The sequence below is a fragment of the Arachis ipaensis genome, chromosome B02 (genome assembly GCF_000816755.2).
Source record: "Arachis ipaensis cultivar K30076 chromosome B02, Araip1.1, whole genome shotgun sequence".
Classification (NCBI taxonomy): domain Eukaryota; kingdom Viridiplantae; phylum Streptophyta; class Magnoliopsida; order Fabales; family Fabaceae; genus Arachis; species Arachis ipaensis.
In genome coordinates, this window is record NC_029786.2 from 19,645,944 (window position 1) to 19,668,522 (window position 22,579).

The 22,579-nt window shown below is 37.3% G+C and overlaps 1 protein-coding gene across 4 annotated transcripts; it reads right to left on the bottom strand.

Annotated features, from left to right (window-relative positions):
* LOC107626916 (NADP-dependent malic enzyme 4, chloroplastic) lies at positions 18,238-22,012 on the bottom strand. Of its 4 annotated transcripts, XR_002357196.1 has the most exons (9): positions 21,627-22,011; positions 21,434-21,517; positions 21,227-21,340; positions 20,442-20,519; positions 20,031-20,129; positions 19,822-19,887; positions 19,626-19,718; positions 18,757-19,044; positions 18,238-18,587 (listed from the first exon to the last, which is right to left on the bottom strand). XR_002357196.1 is itself a non-coding variant. In XM_021115643.1 (8 exons), exons 3-8 carry the CDS (start codon positions 21,263-21,265, stop codon positions 19,006-19,008), a joined length of 414 nt encoding a protein of 137 aa, XP_020971302.1. In that variant the 5' UTR covers positions 21,266-21,340; positions 21,434-21,517; positions 21,627-22,011; the 3' UTR covers positions 18,238-19,005. The 4 variants fall into 4 exon arrangements, 2 of the variants coding, with proteins under 2 accessions (XP_020971302.1, XP_020971303.1); XM_021115643.1 differs by having other exon boundaries at positions 18,238-19,044; XR_002357197.1 differs by having other exon boundaries at positions 18,312-19,044; positions 19,626-19,714; positions 21,627-22,010.

The following is a 22,579-nucleotide window of genomic DNA, read 5'->3' on the forward strand; positions in this document are numbered from 1 at the left end:
CTCCAATAAAAAATCTAATCCGATAAAAGTGTTCGCATCTTCCTCTTCTATACGTTGGCATCACTTTTTTCGGTGGAAGTTGACGGTGACGTAGCTCCCCTTCCCCTTGAGTTCGACTAATTAGAGTTCTAGGAGGTACAGACGATTTTTGACGTTTTTCTCTTCAGTAGCTCGGTCAGAAAGCTTCTCTGGAGCTTTCGTTGTTTTGATATCGTACGAAGGTAGGTTTGGTAATTTTATAATAGTTAAATATGAAATGGATAAGTGAATGTTGGTTTGATTGACTATTATTTGAGTTTGAATAAGTTTATGTTGAATTATTGTTGTTTGCTTGAGATTTTGGTTCGGTTACGTATGAATAGCCACCTGGGGTTTTTGATTATTTTGAGAGTCAAAATGGATTTTCAAAAGCTTTAAAAATTATATTTGCTAATTTTGAATTATTAAAGAAATGATTATGTTTTGAGTTTTATCGAGAAAAGTATTATGTTTGAATTTGATTTATCAAGAAAAGGAGTTTAATGAAGGAAAAATGGATTTGAATTGTTTTCAGAAAGAGATTTTGATATTTGGAAAAAACATGGGCAGTATGCAAGGGTTGTGGCTTAGTCGGACTTGCTCTGGATCAAGATTTTAAAAGATTGTGGTTCTGAATGTGAGTTTTGACTTGGCAAGGATCATGGTGGTGTACCGCTTGTCCAGTGTCGCGATGGACATAGTGATCGTGGTTGTTTACCGCCCACGGGTTGTGAATGTGTTTGTGGAGATCGTGGTTATTTACTGCCCACACGTGTGCTGTTTTTCCCATTGAAGATCTTGTGAGGTTCGTGGTTGTGTACCGCTCGTAATGGTAGGGTTCATGGTGGTGTACCGCTTACCAGGTGGGGTTCGTGGTGGTGTACCACCCACTGGTTTTCAAGAGGACGATATCCGGGTTAGTTACTGGATGTGTCGGGTTCTGGAAAAGTAACCGATACGTGAGCTCACGGCCAGTAGGACAGACATGCATCATACTGCATTTGTTTGCTTTGTCTGGGTATGCTTAAGTATTTTGGTTTACCTATCTGCTGATTTCTGTCTAATTGTTATTTGTTGTACTTGCTGTAATTGCTCTCTGATTGTGTTTGTGCTTGTGATTGATTCTGTTTTGTGATTGAGTTTTGATGTTAATTTATTTTGGGCAAGAGGCCGAGTTGATTTGAGATGGGCCAGAGGCTGTGATTGGTAGGATCAGGATGAAATGTATGGAGCACTGTTTTGTGCAAAATTTTATATAAAAAAATATGAGTTTTAAATTTGGATAATAAACCTAACTATTCACCCCGATCCTACTAAGAACTCCCCAGTTCTTACCCCCTATTTCCACCCTTGTTAGCTACAGGTGCGAAGGTTTAGTGTGGAGCTACAGGAGCATAGAAGATTAAGTTTACGAGTTGAGTTGTTAGAATTTATTTTCTCCTCATCGTTTATTCTTTTGATATATATATATATACTTTTGTGATTAAGTAATTTAAAATAAAGACTCCTTTTGTTTTCTTAATAAGAGTTTTGGTTTGTATTTGCGAAGGCTTAATATTAAATAAACATAGTATATAATTAAAGGAATAGATGTTAATAGCGCTCGAACTTTTAGTACGATCATGAGGTGCTAAAAGTTAGGGTGTTACATTCATCATTATTATTGCATTTTTATCTCAGATAACTCAACCATAAGATTTTTATTGTGTGGGGCAATCATATTCGACTGGTATCCATAAGTAGTCTTTTTTCATTAGGAATAGTGTCTTCTATCTAGCATCCATTGTGTTGAAACTAACTCGTTAGTGATCGAGTAACTACACCCAACTGGTACCCATCTTGTTTTTTAATTCTTCATAAGGAAAACCATACTCGACATGTACCTATTTTGTTTCTCAATACCTTATGGGGCGACCATATCTGTTTGGTACCCATCTTGTTTTTCAATTCCTCATAGAAAAACCATATTCGACTGGTATCTTTCTTGTTTTTCAATTTCTTGTTGGGTGACCATATCCAACTAGTACCTATCTTATTTCTCAATACCTTAGGGGGCGACCATATCCGTCTGGTACTCATTATTTTTTCTTTTTTTATAGGGCAACTATACCCGAATGGTACCTATCGTGTTTTTCAATTCCTTTTGGAAAAACCATATCCAATTGGCATCCATATTGTTTTCTTGAATGGGACAATCGTACCCGACCGGTTTCTATCGCTTAACTTTAATGAAGTAGCATGCTTGACTTCTATTTGCTAAGTAAAAATTTGATACATTTTTCAAGATGTTGTGATAAGAACAAATGGGTGGATGCCCATTTATGACTTGGGCGGTTAATTAAAAAAATTATCTTTCCAAAGATGAATTCATATTAATTGAGAGTTGAAAATGAAGTCCCCTTATGTGTATAAATAGGAAGTTAAGTCTCCGTTAATATAACAACATCAATAACAATTTTCTCTCTTTCTCTCTCATTATATTTCTTTATTTTATTTGTTACCTCTTCCTTATTTATTTGTTTAGTTATTTTACAACACGTTATCAGCACGAGACTCTGAGCAAATTTTAGGAAGACTCCAGGTAACAAATTTTCATTATGTTGAAGCTCTCTCATCTTGAATTTAATGCTCTTAATATATCTGAAAATAATTATTTATCATGGATACTAGATGTTAATATCCATCTTGATTTAATGGATCTTGGAGATACCATTAAAGCTGAAAATAATGCATCCCAGAAGGATAAAGCCAAGGCCATGATTTTCCTTCGTCGTCGTCTTGACGAAGGAGTGAAAATGAATATCCCACATTAAAAGATCTTGCAGATCTGTGGAAAGACCTTAAAGAAAGGTATAATCATCAAAAGACAGTGATACTTCCTCAAGCCCGATATGTTAGAGAAAACTTTCTCAACCTTCCATGCCTCGAATGTTCTCCTGTAGCAGCAGTATCGAGAAAAAGAATTTAAAAAAGTATTTTGAGTTAATTTCTTGCTTTCTTGTTGCTGAACGCAATAATGAATTGCTTTTAAGGAATCATGAAGTGCGCCCAGCTGGTGCCGCCCCATTTCTTGAAGCAAATGCGGCAAATCATAACCCCAGAAGAGGTAAATGGTAAGATTTTGGTAATAAGAAAAATTATGGAAGGAAGAAGAATTATATTCACAAGAAATGATCTCACCATAAGTGAAAAAAAGAAAGAAACAATGGGTAAAGTAAATCAATTGAGGATAAGTGCTTCCGTTGTGGTAGAAAAGGGCCATTGGTCACGTACATGTCTTATCCCAAGGCACCTAGTTGATCTTTATCAAGCATCCTTGAAAAAGGATGACAAAAGAAAGGAAACAAGTTTTGTTTCAAATGATGAAAATTCTACCACTCATTATGATGTATCTAATTTCTTTGAGGATCCTGAAGGAAATATTGGCCATTTGATCAATGATAGAATAGTTTAATATGTGTATTTGTTAAGTATTCATGTGAATAAATAATGTAAGAAACTTCTTATTAAGTTTTATGCATTTGAATTTTAAGTGTGATATATATGAATAATGTTTGATAAAATATTTATGATTACTGAATGTCTAATAATGATAAAATTTTTAGTATATACTATATTTTTTTAGAAAAATATTTTCAATCAAGGAAATAATTTTACTGAGCAAACCTTTCTACTCAATCTATTATTATTTGTCTTTGAAGAGAATGGCAAGGACATATAATGAAGATGTTTGCCTTACGGATAGTACAAGTTTGCATACCATTCTCAAAAGTGATATATATTTTACCCATCTTGTGCCAAAAGAAGAATATGTTAATACTATTATTGGCTCAGGCAATGTGATTGAAGGCTCCGGAAGAGCTATAATTTTGTTTCCCAGAGTAACAAAATTCATAATAAATAATGCACTATTGTCTACCAAGTCTCTAAGAAACTTGTTAAGCTTTAAAGATATTTGCCGAAATGGATATCATATTGAGACTATGAATGGAGGAAGTCATGAGTACTTATGTATCACAACTCATGATTCAAATTAAAAGGTTATATTAGAAAAGTTGCCCTCACTTTCATCTGGGTTATATTATACCAAGATTAGTGTAATTGAATCACATGCCACTGTAAATCAGAAGTTTACTAGCCCAAATAAATTCATAACTTGGTACGACCGATTGGGTCATCCAGAAACAACCATGATGCGGAGAATTATTGAAAACTCCCATGGACATTCACTAAAGAACCAGAAGATTCTTAAATCTAGTGAATTTTGTTGTGCAGCATGTTCTCAAGGAAAGTTAATTTTAAGGCCATCACCAGTAAAGATTGGATTTGAGTCCCCTGAATTCCTAGAAAGGATTCAAGGCGATATATGTGGACCTATTCATCCACCAAGTGGATCTTTTAGATATTTTATAGTCCTAATAGACGCATCTTCAAGATTGTCACATGTGTGCTTATTGTCTTCTCGCAACCTGGCATTTGCGAGATTACTGGCTCAAATTATTCGACTAAGAGCACAACTTCCATAAATCCAATCAAAGCAATTCATCTTGATAATGCTGGTGAATTTACTTCCTAAGCTTTTGATGCTTATTGTATGGCTAATGAAATAAGTGTTGGACATCCAGTAACTTATGTTCACACATAAAATGGGTTAGCAGAATCACGTATTAAACACCTCCAATTAATTGCTAGACCCTTACTTATGAGAACAAATCTCCCAACCTCGGTTTGGGGGCATGCTGTTTTACATGCTGCAGCACTTATTCGTTTGAGGCCAACGAGTTACCATTAGTTCTCTCCTATGTAAATAGCTTTTGGCCATTAGCCAAATATCACCCATTTAAGAATATTTGGGTGTGCGATATATGTTCCCATTGCACCACCTAATTGCACCAAAATGGGCCCCAAAGAAAATTGGGAATATATGTTGGATATGATTATCCCTCTATAGTGAGGTATCTTGAGATACAAACCAGAGATGTATTTAAAGCCCGGTTTGCAAATTGTCATTTTGATGAATTAAAATTTCCAACATTAGGGGGAAAGAATAAGCTTCCTGAAAAGGAACTTAATTGGAATGCATCATCGTTGATGCATTTAGATCCTCCATCAAGGCAATGTGAACTAGAAGTTTAAAAGATTATACATTTGCAAAGAATAGCAAATGAATTGCCTGATGCATTTTTCAATACAAAGAGGATAACCAAGTCTTATATACCAGCGGAAAATGCCCCAATTTGAATTGATGTCCCAGTTAGACAAATTGCCACCGAAGCAAATACACGCCAGAAGCGTGGCAGGCCTATCGGTTCCAAAGACAAAAATCTTCGGAAAAGAGAAGAGGTAAATACGATTCCTATTGAAAAAGACATGTAGAGACACCTGCAGTTGTCCAAAATTCTGATATAGTTTTAACGCCAGAAGACGTTCAGGTACCTAAAAATTGTGAAAATGACAAGATCTCAATAAATTATGTCTTTACAGGAGAGAAATAGGACCGAAATAAGACAATTGTCAATGAAATATTTGTATATAATGTGGCATTAAATATCATGCATGAAAGTAAGGATCTTGAACCAAGATCAGTCGAAGAATGTCGACAAAGGAATGATTGGCCAAAATGGAAAGAAGCCATGAAGGTTGAGTTAGACTCACTTGCAAAACGTGAAGTCTTTGGACCTGTAGTCCGTACACCAGAAGATGTAAAACCTGTTGGATACCGATGGATATTTGTGAGAAAACGAAATGAGAAAGGCCAGGTATAGATTATCAAGAAATGTATTCCCTTGTAGTGGATACAATAACTTTGCGTTATTTGGTCAGTTTATCTGCATATCATAAATTGCATATGCATTTAATGGATGTGGTAATAGCCTATTTATACGGCTCATTAGATCCAGATATCTATATGAAAGTTCCTGAAGGACTAAAGATATCTAAACCATCCAATGAATATTCACAGGGGTTATATTCAGTCAAATTGCAAAGATCTTTATACGGTCTAAAGCAATTTAGACAAATGTGGTATAATCGTCTTACTGAATATCTGGCCAAAAATGGATTTAAGAATGATGATATCTACCCGTGTGTTTTCATAAAGAAATCTGCATCTGGATTTATTATAATTATTATGTACGTTGATGATTTAAATATCATTGGGACTCCTGAAGGGATTCCAATAATTATAAAAACTCTAAAAGAAGAGTTTGAGATGAAAGATCTTAGAAGGACTAAATTTTGTCTCGGCCGGCAGATCGAACATATAAAAAATGAGATCTTTATTTATCAAACAACATACACAGAAAAGATCTTGAAAATATTTTATATGGATAAGTCACATCCCTTGAGTATCCCAATGATCGTAAGATCTTTGGATGTGGAAAAGGATCAATTCCGTCCTAAAGAAGAAAATGAAGATATCCTTGGTCCTGAAGTACCATATCTTAGTGCCATTAGAGCGCTAATGTATCTTGCCAATAATACATGACCCGATATATCATTTGCTGTGAATTTACTAGCAAAATATAGTTCCTCTCCAACCAGATGACATTGGAGTGGAATCAAACAAATCTTTTGATATCTTCATGGAACGGTTGATATGGGATTGTTTTATCCCTATGATCCAAGTCACAACTAGTTGGCTATGCAGATGCTGGATACTTATCTGATCCACACAAAGGGCGATCTCAAACAGGATACTTGTTCACATATGGTGGTACAGCTATATCATGGAGGTCCACGGCAAGCTTGGGGGCTATGATACGTCACCGCATACCTCGGCCGCCCAAATAGCTCGGAATGTAAACAGCTAAGATCAGGCCCACTTATTTAAAAATAAAAAACGTGCTCAACAAACCTGATCACCAAAATAGAATCCGATAACCAACCTATAAACTCGGACTTATCCACAGCAAACGGGTAAAACAGCGTCTATAAAGCCGAACTAGTGTCCTCGGCTAAAGATCAGGTTCTATTCTCAGTCTTCATATTTACTTGATACACCCACTAGAGATTATTATTGGCTTGAGCGTCAGGGTATCTTTTGCAGGTATTCCCGCCACGGTGTTTGGTCCTGGCCGACGTATAGCTCTTCCTCTCCGCCCGCAATCTGCTCGGAATTGCTAAAGCTCGGCCACCCCAGTACTCGGACGAATCACTTGGCACCCACCGTGGGGCCCAAATATATCTAACTCCACTATACTCTTTGTTTAGTCTTTTACTCTATTTTGCAGGATCTTCGATCCTTGAACATGGCTGGCAATGAGAACCCTCAACCCACACAAGCTGAGCTCCTGGCTCAAATCACTGAGCTTCAGGCAGAAGTGTGGAGGATAGCCGAGATATCTGCACAGAACAACAGAAAACATGAGGGAGAAAGCTCCAAAAGCTCGGCCCAGGGCAACATAAATCGTCTGAAATCACCCCACCGAAGGAAAATCTCACCCTCGACAATCCCTTTTCCGAAGAAATCACAAAGTTCCAGATGCCAAAAAATTTTGTGTTACCCACAGCGCTTGAGTCATACAAGGGGTTCGGCGACCCCCGTACTCATGTCAAGAAATTTCAATCCATGATGTTTTTTAACGGCGAACAATAAGCCTGTGCTCTGCCGAGCTTTTCCTACTTACCTTGATGGTGCTACATTACTCTGGTTTTTTAAGTTGTCTGCAGGTTCAATTTCTTTCTTTGAGGAGCTGGCGAGGTCGTTCATCGATTACTTTGCTGCGTCAAGAATATATGTGCACGGATCAGATTATCTAGGCACCATCAAGCAAGGTCAACACAAAATCCTAAAGGACTACATGACTCGGTTCGCTGAAGCAACCATGGAGATTCAAGACCTCGATCCAGCGGTCCACCTGCACGCCCTCAAAGCCAGCCTCAGACCCGGAAAATTCCGTGAAACAATTGCAATAACAAAATCAAAAACGTTGGAAGAATTCCGAGAAAGGGCTGCAGGCCAGATGGAAATCGAAGAGCTCCGCGAAGCCCAGAAAACAGACAAACAACCGCACATAAGGGTTGAGGACAAAATGATCAGACCACCAAACAACAAAGAGCCAAGGAAGCCCTTCAAGCTCACACCAAAATTCAACACTTACACCAAGTTCAACACCAAAAGAGAGAACATCTTCAAAGAGATTCTCAATGCCAAAATCGTGAAACCACCAGCTAGGGCAGGGAGTTACCAAGACCAAAGGTTCGTGGATAGGAGCAAGCATTGCGCCTTCCATCAGAAGTTCGGACACACCACGGACGACTGTATCGTCGCGAAAGACCTGCTCGAAAGACTAGCACGCCAAGGACTCCTAGACAAATATGTCGAAGGTCGAAAATCCAAGGGAGTCAACTCGAACAGAGACGAACACAAACAAACAGCAGCAGACAAGGACAAAAGGGACCAGACAACACCCAACCCGCCCAGAGGAATCATCAACCACATATTGGGAGGCTATGCAGGTGGAGGTGGAACAACCTCGGCCAGAAAATGAAGCTACAAAGCAATGTTAGCAATTGAAGGAACACTGCATCCAAAGAAAGAGGAGGAACCCGACGTCACAATATCATTCAACCAATCAGACTTTAAGTCGGCAAGCCTTAACCTCGACGAACCAGTGGTAATCTCCATCCAAGTTGGAGAGCTGTTGGTAAGAAAAACACTACTGGACCCAGGTAGTAGCGCTGATGTTTTATTTTATTCTACTTTTAAGAAAATGAAATTATCAAAAAAAATAATGCAACCTTCCTCTGGAGAGCTGATTGGGTTCTCCGGAGAGAGGGTCCCCATCATGGGACATATATGGCTGAAGACAACAATGGGAGAGGTCCCTATGTCAAAATCCATTGATATCCAATACTTAATAGTAGATTGTTATAGCCCTTATAATATTATCATCGGAAGACCCGCGTTGAATATATTCAGGGCAGTAGTGTCCACTTTACACATATGTGTCAAGTTTCCAGTACAGGAAAATAGGATAGCAACAGTATACGCAGATCACCAAGAAGCTCGGCAATGTTACAATGCCAGTCTGAAGCAAAACCAGGAAAAACAAACAGCTCGGCCACAAGTCCAAGCAATACACAATACTGTCGAGATCCTAATGTTAGCCGAGCTTGACCCAAGGGAAAACCTCAACGAAAGACCCCAGTCAATGGACAACCTCCACCGAGTAACACTAACAGCGGATGAAAAGCAGTACACACACATCGGAGAAGCACTAGAGGGGGAAGAATGAACAAAACTCATAGAAATACTGCGTCAGAACACCAATCTATTTGTATGGACACCAGACGACATGCCTGGAATAAGTCCAGAACTTATCTACCACAGATTAGCAATTGACAAAGCAATCCGACCAGTGGCACAAAAGAAAATAAACATCGGAGAAGAGAAAAAACAAGCAGCACTAGAAGAAACCAAGAAACTCCTCAACGCAGGTTTCATCAGAGAAATCCGCTTCACCACATGGCTCTCAAATGGGGTAATGGTAAGGAAAAACTCAGGTAAATGGCGCATGTGCATCGACTTTACAAATTTAAACAAAGTTTGCCCAAAAGATGCTTACCCATTACCTTGCATCGATAAATTAGTTGATAATGCTTCCAGTTTCAAAAGCTTGAGTTTTATGGATACATACTCTGGTTACAACCAGATTCTAATGCACCCAGAAGACCAAAGCAAAATAGCTTTTATAACAAAATATGGTAATTTTTGTTACAAGGTAATGCCTTTTGGCTTAAAGAATGCAGGGGCGACGTATCAAAGACTCATGGACAAAGTATTCTAACAGCAAATAGTTCGGAATATGGAAATTTACGTCGATGATATGGTAGCAAAAACGCCTGCACAAGGATCACATTGTGACGACCTGGTTGAAGTCTTCAACCAAGTCCGAGCTTATAACATGCGGCTCAACCCGGACAAATGTGCCTTTGGAGTTCAAGGGGGAAAATTTCTTGGCTTCATGCTAACCTCACGAGGAATAGAAGCCAACCCAAAAAAATGTAATGCAATACTGAACATGACAAGCCCAAAGACAATAAAAGAAGTCCAACAACTAGCAGGGAGAGTAGCTGCCCTATCACGCTTCCTACCTGCAGTGGCAAACCGATCTTATCACTTCTTCCAAACATTCTCCAAAAGTAAGAAATTCACATGGACAGAGAAATGCAAAAATTATTTTATGGAGCTCAAACAGCTCTTAACATCACCCCTAATACTCCAGAGACCAGAAACAGGTAAACCATTGTATTTATATTTATCAGTATCTAACCATGCTATAAGCTCGGTCCTAGTGATTGAAACAGGGAAAAAGCAAAACACAGTATACTTCATTAGCAGAGTATTACAACCAACAGAAACAAGGTACCCAAAAATAGAACAGCTGGCATTGGCACTAATCACCACGGCAAGGAGATTACGACACTATTTCCAGAGTCACACAATAATAGTACGAACAGACCAACCCCTAAGGCAGATATTAACCAGACTCGAGCTTGCCGGACGATTAATCAAATGGTCCGTCGAACTCTTCGAGTTCGACATTCAGTACGAATCAAGAAAAACTCTGAAATCACAAGTACTTGCCGACTTTGTATCAGAAATGACTAATGAAACACATCATATAGAAGCCAGTTGGAGCATGCATGTAGATGGAGCATCAAACAGACAAGGCAGCGGAGCAGGGATATTGCTAAAGGAAGGAGACAAAGTGATAGCTGAGCAATCACTACAGTTCTGCTTCAACGCACGTAACAACCAAGCAGAATATGAGGCTCTGCTAGCAGGACTGAAACTCGCCCAATAACTAAAGATACCTCAGATAAAAGTCTACTGCGATTTGTCACTAGTAGTATATCAAATCAAGGGCGAGTACCAGGTAAAAGATCCTTTGTTAGAGAAATATTGGCTCATGACAAAGGATCTCATCTCAAAATTCAGCAAATTTGATATTATCCATGTAAACCGAGAACACAACACCAGAGCTGATGTGTTATCCAAGTTAGTCACAACAAGGCAAACGGAAAACACACCGGCACTGTCCCAACTAACACTCAATAAACTGAGCTTTGCGTAGGATACAATCTTAAGCATCACGCAGGTACAAGACTGGAGAGCACCCTTTTCTCGATTATATCAACACAGGTGCCGTACCAGCCGAGGAGCCAAACTTGCCTCTCTTCCGAAGGAGAGCAAGCTTCTACACAGTACTAGGAAACATCCTGTACAGACGAGAACACTCCCAGCCATTCCTCAAATGCATCAGCAAGGATGAGGCCAAAGAAGTTATGGCAGAAACACATGAAGGGGTCTGTGGAAACCACGTCGGTGGCCGAGCACTAGCCGCCAAAATATTACGAACAGGGTACTACTGGCCAACGATCAAAAGGGACTGTATTTCAAAAGTCAAGGCATGTGACAATTGTCAAAGAAACTCCACTGTTTCAGAAATCCCAGCCAAAAAGCTCCACACCATAGAGGTAAGCTGGCCTTTCAATAGGTGGGGACTGGACATCCTCGAACCTTTCTCGAAAGCGCCAGGCCAGGTAAAATTCCTTTTAGTATCAATCGACTATTTCTCTAAGTGGATAGAAGCACAACCACTAGCACACATAACAGCAGAAAAGGTGAGATCTTTCCTATGGAAAAACATCATATGGTAGATATGGCATCCTGAGAGAAATAATCTCGGATAACGGGAGACAATTTACAGACTATAAACTCGCTACTTTCCTAACAAACTTTAACATTATACATCACTTCAGCTTAGTCGAGCACCCGCAAACCAACGAGCAAGTTGAATCGGCTAACCGAATTATTTTGCAGGGCCTAAAGAAAAAGCTCGGTGAGGCCAAGGGAGAGTGGGCCGAGCTCATTCCAGAAATCCTGTGGAGCTACAATACTACAATCCAATCTGCCACAGGACTTTCAAGCTAGTATATGGTGCAGAGGCACTAATCCCAGTAGAGGTCAGCATCCCAACATTAAGGACCGAGCTTTACAGTCACCAAAACAACAGGCAAGCTCGAGCAACCGAGTTGGACCTCGTGGAAAAAAGAAAGAGACATTTCAGCTATAAGGCAACGAGCTATGAAACAATTCATAGAGTGAAGACACAACAAAAGAGTATCTTACAGGTCCTTCAAAGAAGAAGACCTTGTACTCAGATGAACAGAAGAAGCACGGAAACCTCCAGTACATGGCAAACTAGTAGCAAATTGGGAGGGACCACTCCGAGTATTTAAGAACCTCGGCAAGGGGGCTTATAAACTAGAAACTCTTAGAGGAGATCAACTTCCAGGAACATGGAATGTCTCCTCACTAAGGGAATATCAATCATAATACATATCGTAAATCCGCGGATGAAGGTACTCTTTTTCCCCTTCGAAGGTTTTTTTCCAAACCACATGGGTTTTACTCGAAGAGGGTTTTAACAAGGCCGGACACCATCAATGATTGTACAAACGTCATTACTATTGCAAATAAACAATTAGTGTTATCATAATCCTGATAACTAACATATCTCATAACCAAAGAGTTAAACAATCATAACAAGCCGAGCTTCATACTCGACAACCCACAAGCATAAAGCCGAGCATAATGCCCGGAAATATCCAAAAGGCAAAACAAAACAAAGTTAAACACACATCCAAGGCCAAAGAGCCATACATAAGTTTATAAAACAAAACACAAATGAAAAGGCGTAATCCGCCTTATCACCAATGCTAGAGCTATCACTCTCCTTATCACTAATAGCTTCATCATCTACAAGCTTTCCATCAGCAACCACCTTCATGACATCAAGCTTTGATGCATTTGCATCGGGAAACAGCACTTTGACTTGAGAAACAACACATTCGAAGCCTTGAGCAAAGGCTTCATAGACTTCACCTTCTAACTCTTTTACGCGTGCCGAAAGCTGGTCATTTTCAGAAACCAAGGTTTTCACTCGCTCAGAGGACGACACATGAAGCCGCTTCTCCTCAGCAAGTTCCAACTGTGTCTGATCCATCGAAGGAGATAACTCAGAAATTTTCTTCTCTTTCTCCTGAAAAATCCCTTACAACTCCTCAAAGCGTAAAGCCTCCTTCTCTTCCCGAACCAAAGCAAGAACTTACGCCCTACCAATGGCAACAATACGGGCACCGATCACCTACAAAGAAAAGAATCAATAACAGCACCATAGAAGAATATACATAACACTACTATAATTAAACAAATATACCTGAAGGAACCGACTAACACCATCTCGGCCGACTTCATCGATCATTTTCATATCATCTGGGAAGCAACAAAGCTCGTCGGCCATTGTACTAAAAGGGTAAAGTTTTGCCCACAGAGACCTACCATGCTCGTTCTCATCACACCCGTGAAGCCTCTTTTGCGACTCATACGCAGACTCGACCATTTGCAGAATCATCGAAGAATTGCCCTTGCCCTCCAACACCTCGGCAACACTATCTTTCACCTGACCTCTCTTACGCTTAGGTTTTTGAATAGGTCTATACTAAACAACAGCTGTGGCAGGACCTTTCCCCACATTAAAAGAAGCTTCCTTCTCACCCTTCCTATGCTAATTGAAAAAAGACTTCAACCCCGCAGTGGTAATAGTAGGAGCTTTATCAGCTGCAAAACAAAATACCCACGCCGAGTCAGAAAGGACATGTCAAAATAAGAAAGAAAGAAACACAGTAAAACAAATTACCTATATGATCAAACACACCCTGCCTATCGGTATCCCATTTCAAAAGTTCAGCAATCGACAACAATCCTTTTGGACCCAAGGACTTAAATAAAAAATCCATCATAATATTGTCATCAGGAAACCTATCATCTAAATCCAGCACTTGATATGGCTCTGGACACCACGACAAGGGAAACTTCTCCACTAGGTGTTCGTTCAGATAAAACGGGAATTCCTCAGGTACACTCCTAACTTTAACAAACATAGATTTAAAATCTTTGAACGAAGATTTATACAAACCAAATATTGCCCGTCGCGGATAGCTACTGAGGTTCACCCACAAACCCCGACCCACCCCCTTAGCCTGAAACAATGAGAAAAATAGCCTATGAGACGGCGGGTGACCTAACAGCTCCATCAATATTTCAAACGTCCGAACAAAACCCCAGGAATTAGGGTGAAGCTGGGTTGGGGCACAGTTCAACCAATACAAAGCCCCACACTCAAATTCAGTAAAAAGAAAGCTTGACGCCTAACTCGGTAAACAGACAAGCTGTACATGTAGAAGAAGGACCAATCGTTCAATCGGTCACAGACTCGGTCATCTTTCCCACAAGGCAATAGCTCTATTCTAACCTTACTACCCTCTCTGACCCACAAATCCGACCCCAACAACCTCATTGACTCATCATCATCAAACTGGGACGCATATTCTTTCATCCTAGCATCAACCCAACCACACGGGTCGCCCATATCACATTTCTCCATCAAAGGCAAGAACAAGAATAAAACAAAAACAGAGAAGAAAGAGCAATGAAGAATCACCACTGACCTTTCTTACTCATTCTCAGACAGGAAATGAAAACCAAGTTTTTCCTCCAGAAACACCACCAATATGAAACAAAAAGGAAAAAGATAATGAAAAGTAACTCCTGCAGCCCAAACGGTTACAAAACCCTTTGCATTTAATCCTGATCGTCAAAAAAGAGAAGCATTAAATGGCTCAGAATTCCAACGGACAGGAGTGCCTAGGAAAGCGGTCGTTTCACATCGATCATGTTAAATGGTGCGAAAGGCAAAGCAACAATTAATTCCAGAAACGTTTAAAATTTCGTACAGAACCAAGCCGAGCTTGGGAGCTGTAAGGGACAAACATGACAACAACTTAGCGGTCGAGGTATATGACAACCATGATACGAATGCTCGCCTTAGTCCTGTCCAAACCAAGGCAAGCTTGGGGGCTATGATAGGTCACCGCATACCTCGGCCGCCCAAATAGCTCGGAATGTAAACAGATAAGATCAGGCCCACTTATTTGAAAATAAGAAACGTGCTCAACAAACCTGATCACCAAAACAGAATACGATAACCAACCTATAAACTCGAACTTATCCACAGCAAACGGGTAAAACAGCGTCTATAAAGCCGAACTAGTATCCTCGGCTAAAGATCAGGTTCTATTCTCAGTCTTCATATTTACTTGATACAGCCACTAGAGATTATTATTGACTTGAGCGTCGGAGTATCTTTTGCAGATATTTCTGCCGCGATGTTTGGTCCTGGCCGACGTATAGCTCTTCCTCTTCGCCCGCAATCTGCTCAAAATTGCTAAAGTTCGGCCACCCTAGTACTCGGACAAATCATGGTCAAAGAGTGTTAGTGTTTACAAAGATTGCAAAAAAAAAAAATTGAAAGTAAGATTTCAATTTGGAGCTAAACAAAATTTGGAGTTAAGCTTATTAATAATATATTGGAACTTTGAATAAAATGAAGGCACTCCGCATTAATATGGGAGGGATGAACTAACATTAAAATAGAAAATCTAATATTTGAATGAAATTCTTGTATGTGTGTGCATTTGTCATATTTAGATGGGATTTTTTATATCATTATTGATGAAGAAAGTGAAATTTACGAAGATATTAGAAAAAATGGTGTTTAACGAGGTCTGGAGGCGCGTTATTGGGGAAGCATAATACACAAAGTGCGTATTTCCCTGCAATACGCAAAATCTGTATTGCATGCATGGTCGACACGCGTCAAACCCCTGCAAGCCCGTGAATAAGGTGAATAATTACTATCTCTCTCTCCAATTTGCATACACTTCAGAGATACAACCACAGTTTCACACACTCAGTTTCCTTTCCTTCTACTCTTCAATACTTCCTTAGCTCCATCCTTCCATAATTCCTCCTGCACATACTTCCGTCTTCATTTGCCAAGCTTTTTGTTTGTTCAAAAATTAACAAGTTATTTTAATATTACTAATATAATTAGTAGATTAATTGTGTATTTTTTTTTTAATCTGAAATAGAGATAATATGATAATAATATGTATAGTTGTTATTTAAATTAAATAATATTTATTTATTAGTAGTTGAAGTTAATTTTTTAAATTCAAATTTAATTTAAATATGAATATTTAAATTCAGACTAATAAAGTTTATATAATATATTTTTTTTCAGGAAAAAATAAACGCAGAATATGGTTCGTGACATTACGCGTCCTGAAGATCATATTGTTGAATATCTGGATCGTCCACCATATGTAATTATTTTTTATCTTTGTTCATTTATTATTATTATTATTATTGTTATTATTATTATTGTTGTTGTTGTTGTTGTTGTTGTTGTTGTTGTTGTTGTTGTTGTTACTCATTATATTTCTCATTTTGTTTCAAAATTCAAGAAATTTGGGATCAAGATATCTCCACAAAGATGTGTATGATCTCCGAGTTGAAATCGAGTTACGGAATAGTGGATTTTATCATATATCTCAGATACTAGGAAAACTTACTTTGCACAATGTACTTATCAATGCCTTGATTGAGCGGTGGCGCCCGAAAACTCACACATTCCACCTTCCACACGGTGAATGCACGATTACCTTGGAAGATGTTGCAATGATTTTTGGACTCCCCACGGATGGTTTACTGGTGTCATGATTTACAGATAGCAGTAGTAGTAGCCTCGAAAATGAATTCATGATACAATTTGCGACAGTACCTACTGCAGCTGATCACAAAGGAAGTGGTGTCAAACTTGCATGGCTCCGCACCTTAAAGCGGCGCATGCAGTTAGATACCGCCTTAGGCAGACAAATGTACGTAAAGATTCATATATTATTGTTGTTCGGCACAAATTTATTTTGTGACAAGTCTGGAATGACAATCCACTGGAAGTTCTTGCCTCTGCTCCGTAATTTTGCTGAGATTAGGGACTTTAGTTGGGGTTCCGCTTGTCTGACACATTTGTATATGACATTATGTCGGGCATCACGTTATAATTGTAAAAATGTGGATGGTCCATTGGCGCTGCTTTGTGTATGGGTTTGAGAACGATTACCGTTCCTAGCACCTGTGCGAAAGCAACCAAACTTTCCGCTTGCGTGCAGGTAAAGTTACTAATCTTAAAATAACATGTTATTATGAATTATTTAGCTCTTTGCGTATTGTCTTCATGACTGTGTTAGCCAGAATCTACCCCTAACAATTCGCCATCTACAAATTGTACTGTCGCCACAATTTTGTAAAACATCCTCACTTCCAATATTAAAAAAATGAACCGTTTAGATGCATGTGCAAGCCACTGAATTGTTGCAATTTTCAAGAGGTGATTATTTACTATTTAAACTTTTGTTTCATTTTTTTTCTTTTTTAACACATATTGATTAAGTTTTGTTTATTTTGCATAGAATTTGTATATTTCAAAGTACATTTGTTCCCTCTCTTACTTTTCTTTTCTTTTTTTATTTTATTTGATCCTCAACTATTATTGATATTATCATATTTTTTAAAGAAAGAAGTGATTCAAACTGTTTGCAAATTCACATTTGTATTATTGGTTTTTTTGAGTCATTGTTTTTTTTTATTTGGAATTGTATATTTAAAGTTCTCTTTTTTTTCATATTATTTTTTTTTTAAAAGATATAAAATATGAATACATACACTACAAAAAAAATTATTTATTTAGAATACTCTTGAAAAGTATAATTAAAAATAAAAAAAATAATGCCTTTGACAAAAATTACACTTTTATTATTTTAAAGACGTTTTAGTAAGAGATGCTTATTCAGTAGTTGCTTATTATTTTTATGCTATAATCAAAAGTTAGCCAACATATATATTTAAGAATAACGCACTACAAGGTTTTTGTTTATTTGTGGCAGTTTTTTCTCTTATTTGTGGAGGTTTGTAACCCCCACTAAATGGTTTGTGGAGGTTTCTAAAACCCCCAAAATTTGAGGTGCCACGAGGTCTTTTGTAGAGGTTTTTAAAAACCTCCACAATCTATTCAGTGGGGGTTTTATGTGTGGTTAATGGGGTTTTATATTGAACTTTTGTGGCAGTTTTTTGTCAATGTTTGTGACGGTTTAAAATCCCCATAAATTAATTTTTTAATATAACAAAAAATAACTATTTTGTGAGATTTTTAAACCTCCATAAATCCTGTAATTATTTATTTTATTTTTAATTTTAATTTATTTTTTAATATCAAAATTTAAAAACTAAATCTTTTATAACACAATTCCTCAATATAAGACATAATTCTATATATAAAAAAAATTCTCAATGTCAATAGTTCCAAACATAATTCCACATGGTATTGTTCTACAAAACTATTACTATTTTTCTTTCAAAAGTAAAATAAAACAACAACTTCAATATTTCAATATCTAATTACATAAAAGTCTGAAATATTTGTCCTCGAACGTCCGTTTCTATCACCAATGGCATTGCAGATTATGATTATTCTAATGTTCCTAGACCAAGCATCACCAGATAGGAATCAGAGCAAGGAATTAGGAATCAGAGCTAGAAATTAGAACAGTTGTGGCAAGCATCACCAGATAATGTTGGAAACCAAGTAGGATTGCCTCAGCTTCATTCACATCAGAATTTCACAACTCAATTATCATATTCAATACCAAAGCATATTGATTTTTCAATGTACTAGTCGAATCAGATTAGTAGAAATCAATAAAACATTAACAAAGATAAGCAGAAGTCTATTAATTCCAGATGACATCAAGTAAATCATTTAAACTTACTCCATGGAGGAGGACTTGTAATGCAGTAAGAAACATGTGGTAACTGATCTTTAACTAGATGTGGCTGCTCATCTTGCTTTGGTTGTGGTGCACCTCCTGCCATTCTTTTTTGATGAACTAAGAACTCACTACAACAACTCAAGATTCTCAGAACTCAAAAGAATGTTATGCATGCCACAATGTGAAACGGACTCTAACAAACCAGTTGGAATAAGGAAGCATAAAAAGTGTTCACCCCAGATGCAAAAATCAAAACTTTCTTTCTTGTTTGCTTGTTTGTTCTCTATCCTGATGAAACACAGAAGAAGGACAATGGAACTTGTCAGCAATATATGATGCAAATGAAGAAAATATTGGTGTAAGGAAGGTTGGTTTCTTCTTTTTTGTTAGCCCAAAAAGACATAAAACTGAGTGTGAAGATGTGAAAGAAATAAAAAGCAAAAGGAGAGAGTTACAGTAATAGTCTAATAGAGTCTCTTCCCCCTAAAGCAAGAAAAAAACCAAAAACCCAAAAGAATCTCTCAGTTCCATATTGCTTTTTTAACAATATTGTAATCAACATATATTATTATTAATGGCGTAAACATGACTCGCCTTTCCTTTGTTCAGCATTTTCACTCATTACTAGGGATAACCTAACAGTTTGATGAAGCAGAGCCCAAATTAAGCAACACAAACTGGTTTGGATAAATATTTTAAGAATTCTAAGTTGTCAATTTATGAATTCAAAGCAAAAATAGTATACTGCAACTTCACACACAGATATGGTTTCATTCCAACTGATTTAGTTAGTTATATATATCAAACGTGTTTTAGCCTTTAGACAAAGCAAAATGCAAATACTTTAAACAGCTTTATTTTTATCATACCTTGGCCGAATACAAAACAATATCTTCCTTAGTTAGTTTGAAAGCATGACTACTTCCATATGATGCAAGATTCAAGGCAGCACGTGGTTCTGTCTGACACAATAGAATACATTTTATTACATGCCTTAATTTCATCCATATTCTGTGCGATTCACGGGATTAAAAAAATCATTAGAGGATTCTGAAAGTAACTCACTCGAGAACCTGTTGTTATAATTAGCAGATCCTTTAGAGCATAAGCATCAATATCCACTTCTTTCACCTATGTAAAATTATAAATAATAAAAAATAAGGTAACAGACATGAAAGACACAAAGTCATTACAAATAAAAGGTAAAGATAAAGATAAAGATGAATAGGTGCTATCATAAATTCCTCACATAAAGAGGCAATCTCATAATTTACCTCTCCAGCCCCAAGGAAGAGGAACTTGTGATCAGCTAAGTTTCCTTTGACCAATTTCAGGATCGCGACAAGTCCGACGAGGACCACCAACGCTGTTCCCTGCAACAAAGCAGAGGAAATTATAAGAGATAATCATTGGTCAACAAAACAGGAGAATTGGTCAGAGAAGTTTAAAATCACAGGTTAGGCTTGAAATTAGGAAGTTTCATTAGTCATCATCTATAATAAAAAGTAATATAAAATCCAAATAATTTATCAAGCACGTTAAGGAAGAAAATAAAGAAAGAACAAAAATGGAGATATGGAAGAAGCATGATAAGCCAGGGCCTAAGTTATGATGTGGTCAATCTGAGTTTGAATGAAATCTTTCGATGGCTGAGATTCAATATATGATGCCAAAGACCAACCAACCTCCCATTCATGTTCAGGCAAGCCCGAAGAAGCTTCTATAAGTGACCAGAAACAAAGGGCTGAAGTGGGAATATCAATCTGCAAAATTAATAAATCTAATTAGCATTGGACCAACAAATTAGTGCCTTAAGAATTATACTAAACACACAGGGATGAACATGTTACAAAACTCAGTCAATTAAACTTATTTACTTGTCAGGAAGACAACGTAAAATGGAACAGAGTAGGAAAGTTCAGAATGCCTACTAATGACATAAAATTAAAGATGATTCATTCACTAATGCAGTGCTGCACACTAACTAATTAAAAGGGCATCCAATGAAGCTGCCAAGTTCATCTTCTGTAGGCACTTGTTGATGCAATGATCTTTATGAAAAATGCATGTTACTGATCAATATATCTTATATCCTACTACCCAATTGTGAAGCACATTATATTTCTTCTGCACGCTGTCAAATTATTAATTTATTACGATTATATTATGATGATGAGTTATTACCTTTTGCTATATATTATAGTTGTCATAATAATCACACCAAACACACACACTATATATTAACTACAAATTAAGTCATGTATGTATCTTTGCTTTTCATCAACTCTGCCAAAAAGAAACACAGATTTTCCATCAACTTTATAAAATATATTAATATATTATAGTAGAGGTGAGAAACTCAAAAAAGGGATGCTCATTGCTCTCTAAATAAAGTCAAAAGCTAATGATGTTATTATCTTAATATAATTTCCTTGATAGAAGCTAACATGTTTAAAGAATCATAATATACCTTTCCAATAGGATATGCAATTGGAAAACAAATTATCATCAGCAGACGTACAAGTCCCACAAAATTTGAACCAATATAGAGTCTATATCTTGAGCATATAGCTTGAGGGATAACCTAAGCCGAAAGACATCGAAACAATTAGTTCTTCAATGTCAATATCAAAATGTTTGAGCATGACAAAAACCATAGATTAAAAAAGTATTTTACCTCTCCAAAAGCTGGAACAAAAGTTACTGATAAAATAATAGCAACAACAGGATGAAAAATTTTATCAAGGTAAATAGGAAGTGCCTGCAGATCAAAAGAGAAGAATCCAGCATTAGTAGTTAGAAGATCAACTAATAGAATATACTACGCGAGTCACTACTGTATCAAATAATATGGAGAAGAAGAAGAAGACCAGCGACAGCTCGAAGGAGAAAACAGATCTGAAACAGTGGCTCGATTCAGAAGCTTTCGACGCGGCAACGATGGCAGAAACTGCGGCAGCAACGGCAGCAGAAACTGCAGCGACAACCGTAGCTACAGAGCAAATAGATCTGAAACCATAATGTTGATATAAAGGAGGTGGCTCGATTGAGAAGCTTCCCGCAACAACTGTGGCAAAAATGGCGGTGGAACCGGCGACTGCAACGGCGGCGGAACCGACGACTGCAACGGCAGTGGAACCGGCGGTGGAGAACTTAGGGTTTTGTCGCCGTTCCCTTCTCTTCTCTCTGATTCGCTCATTCTGTGAACTAAGGAGAAGAAGGATTTTTTAGAGAGTTTAAATTTTAATTAAAAATTAACTATTAGGGGGAGTTTTATAAATTGCCATAAATAAAATGTGTTTTGGAGGTTTTTAAAAATCTCTACTAAAAAACTCTCTCAATTAAGTATAAATCTTGTTCGGTTAATCAAATATTTGAAATTCGAATATCATCTTGTGTGCATAAATAGTCCATTAGTTAACGACAGACTCTTAATAAATAGAACATCAATATGTGGTGGATTAGTCGTCATTGACTTGCTGATTTAAGAATCCGTAGAAAAAAAATTGTATTTGTAATTAAAATAGATTAATTTTTCATTAATAGCAATACTTATGGACTTTTGTCTTTGTTAATATTTACTTGGGACAATTTTATTCGTTGGTATCATATTCATTTTTAAAATCAAAACAATATAATCAACATTGTTACTCGTTAAAACTTCACATTTTATGAAATGATTTTTAAATTTTCAAATTCATAAACTTATATCATTACAAAAGTTGTTAGATCGATTAATATTTTTTTGTAACATGGTATACCGAAATACTATCGTTGAGTATTAGTTTGTGTGAAGAGAAACCAATAATAACTTTGTTATTCA

Coding starts and splice junctions, on each gene's coding strand:
- LOC107626916 (XM_021115643.1), bottom strand. CDS start 21,265: ATGATAATTTGTTTTCCAATTGCATATCCTATTGGAAAG. Junction 19,888..20,030: donor TCTTCCTTGGGGCTGGAGAG/GTAAATTATGAG, acceptor AATTTTACATAG/GTGAAAGAAGTGGATATTGA. Junction 19,045..19,625: donor TTGTTTTGTATTCGGCCAAG/GTATGATAAAAA, acceptor GTGTTTCATCAG/GATAGAGAACAAACAAGCAA.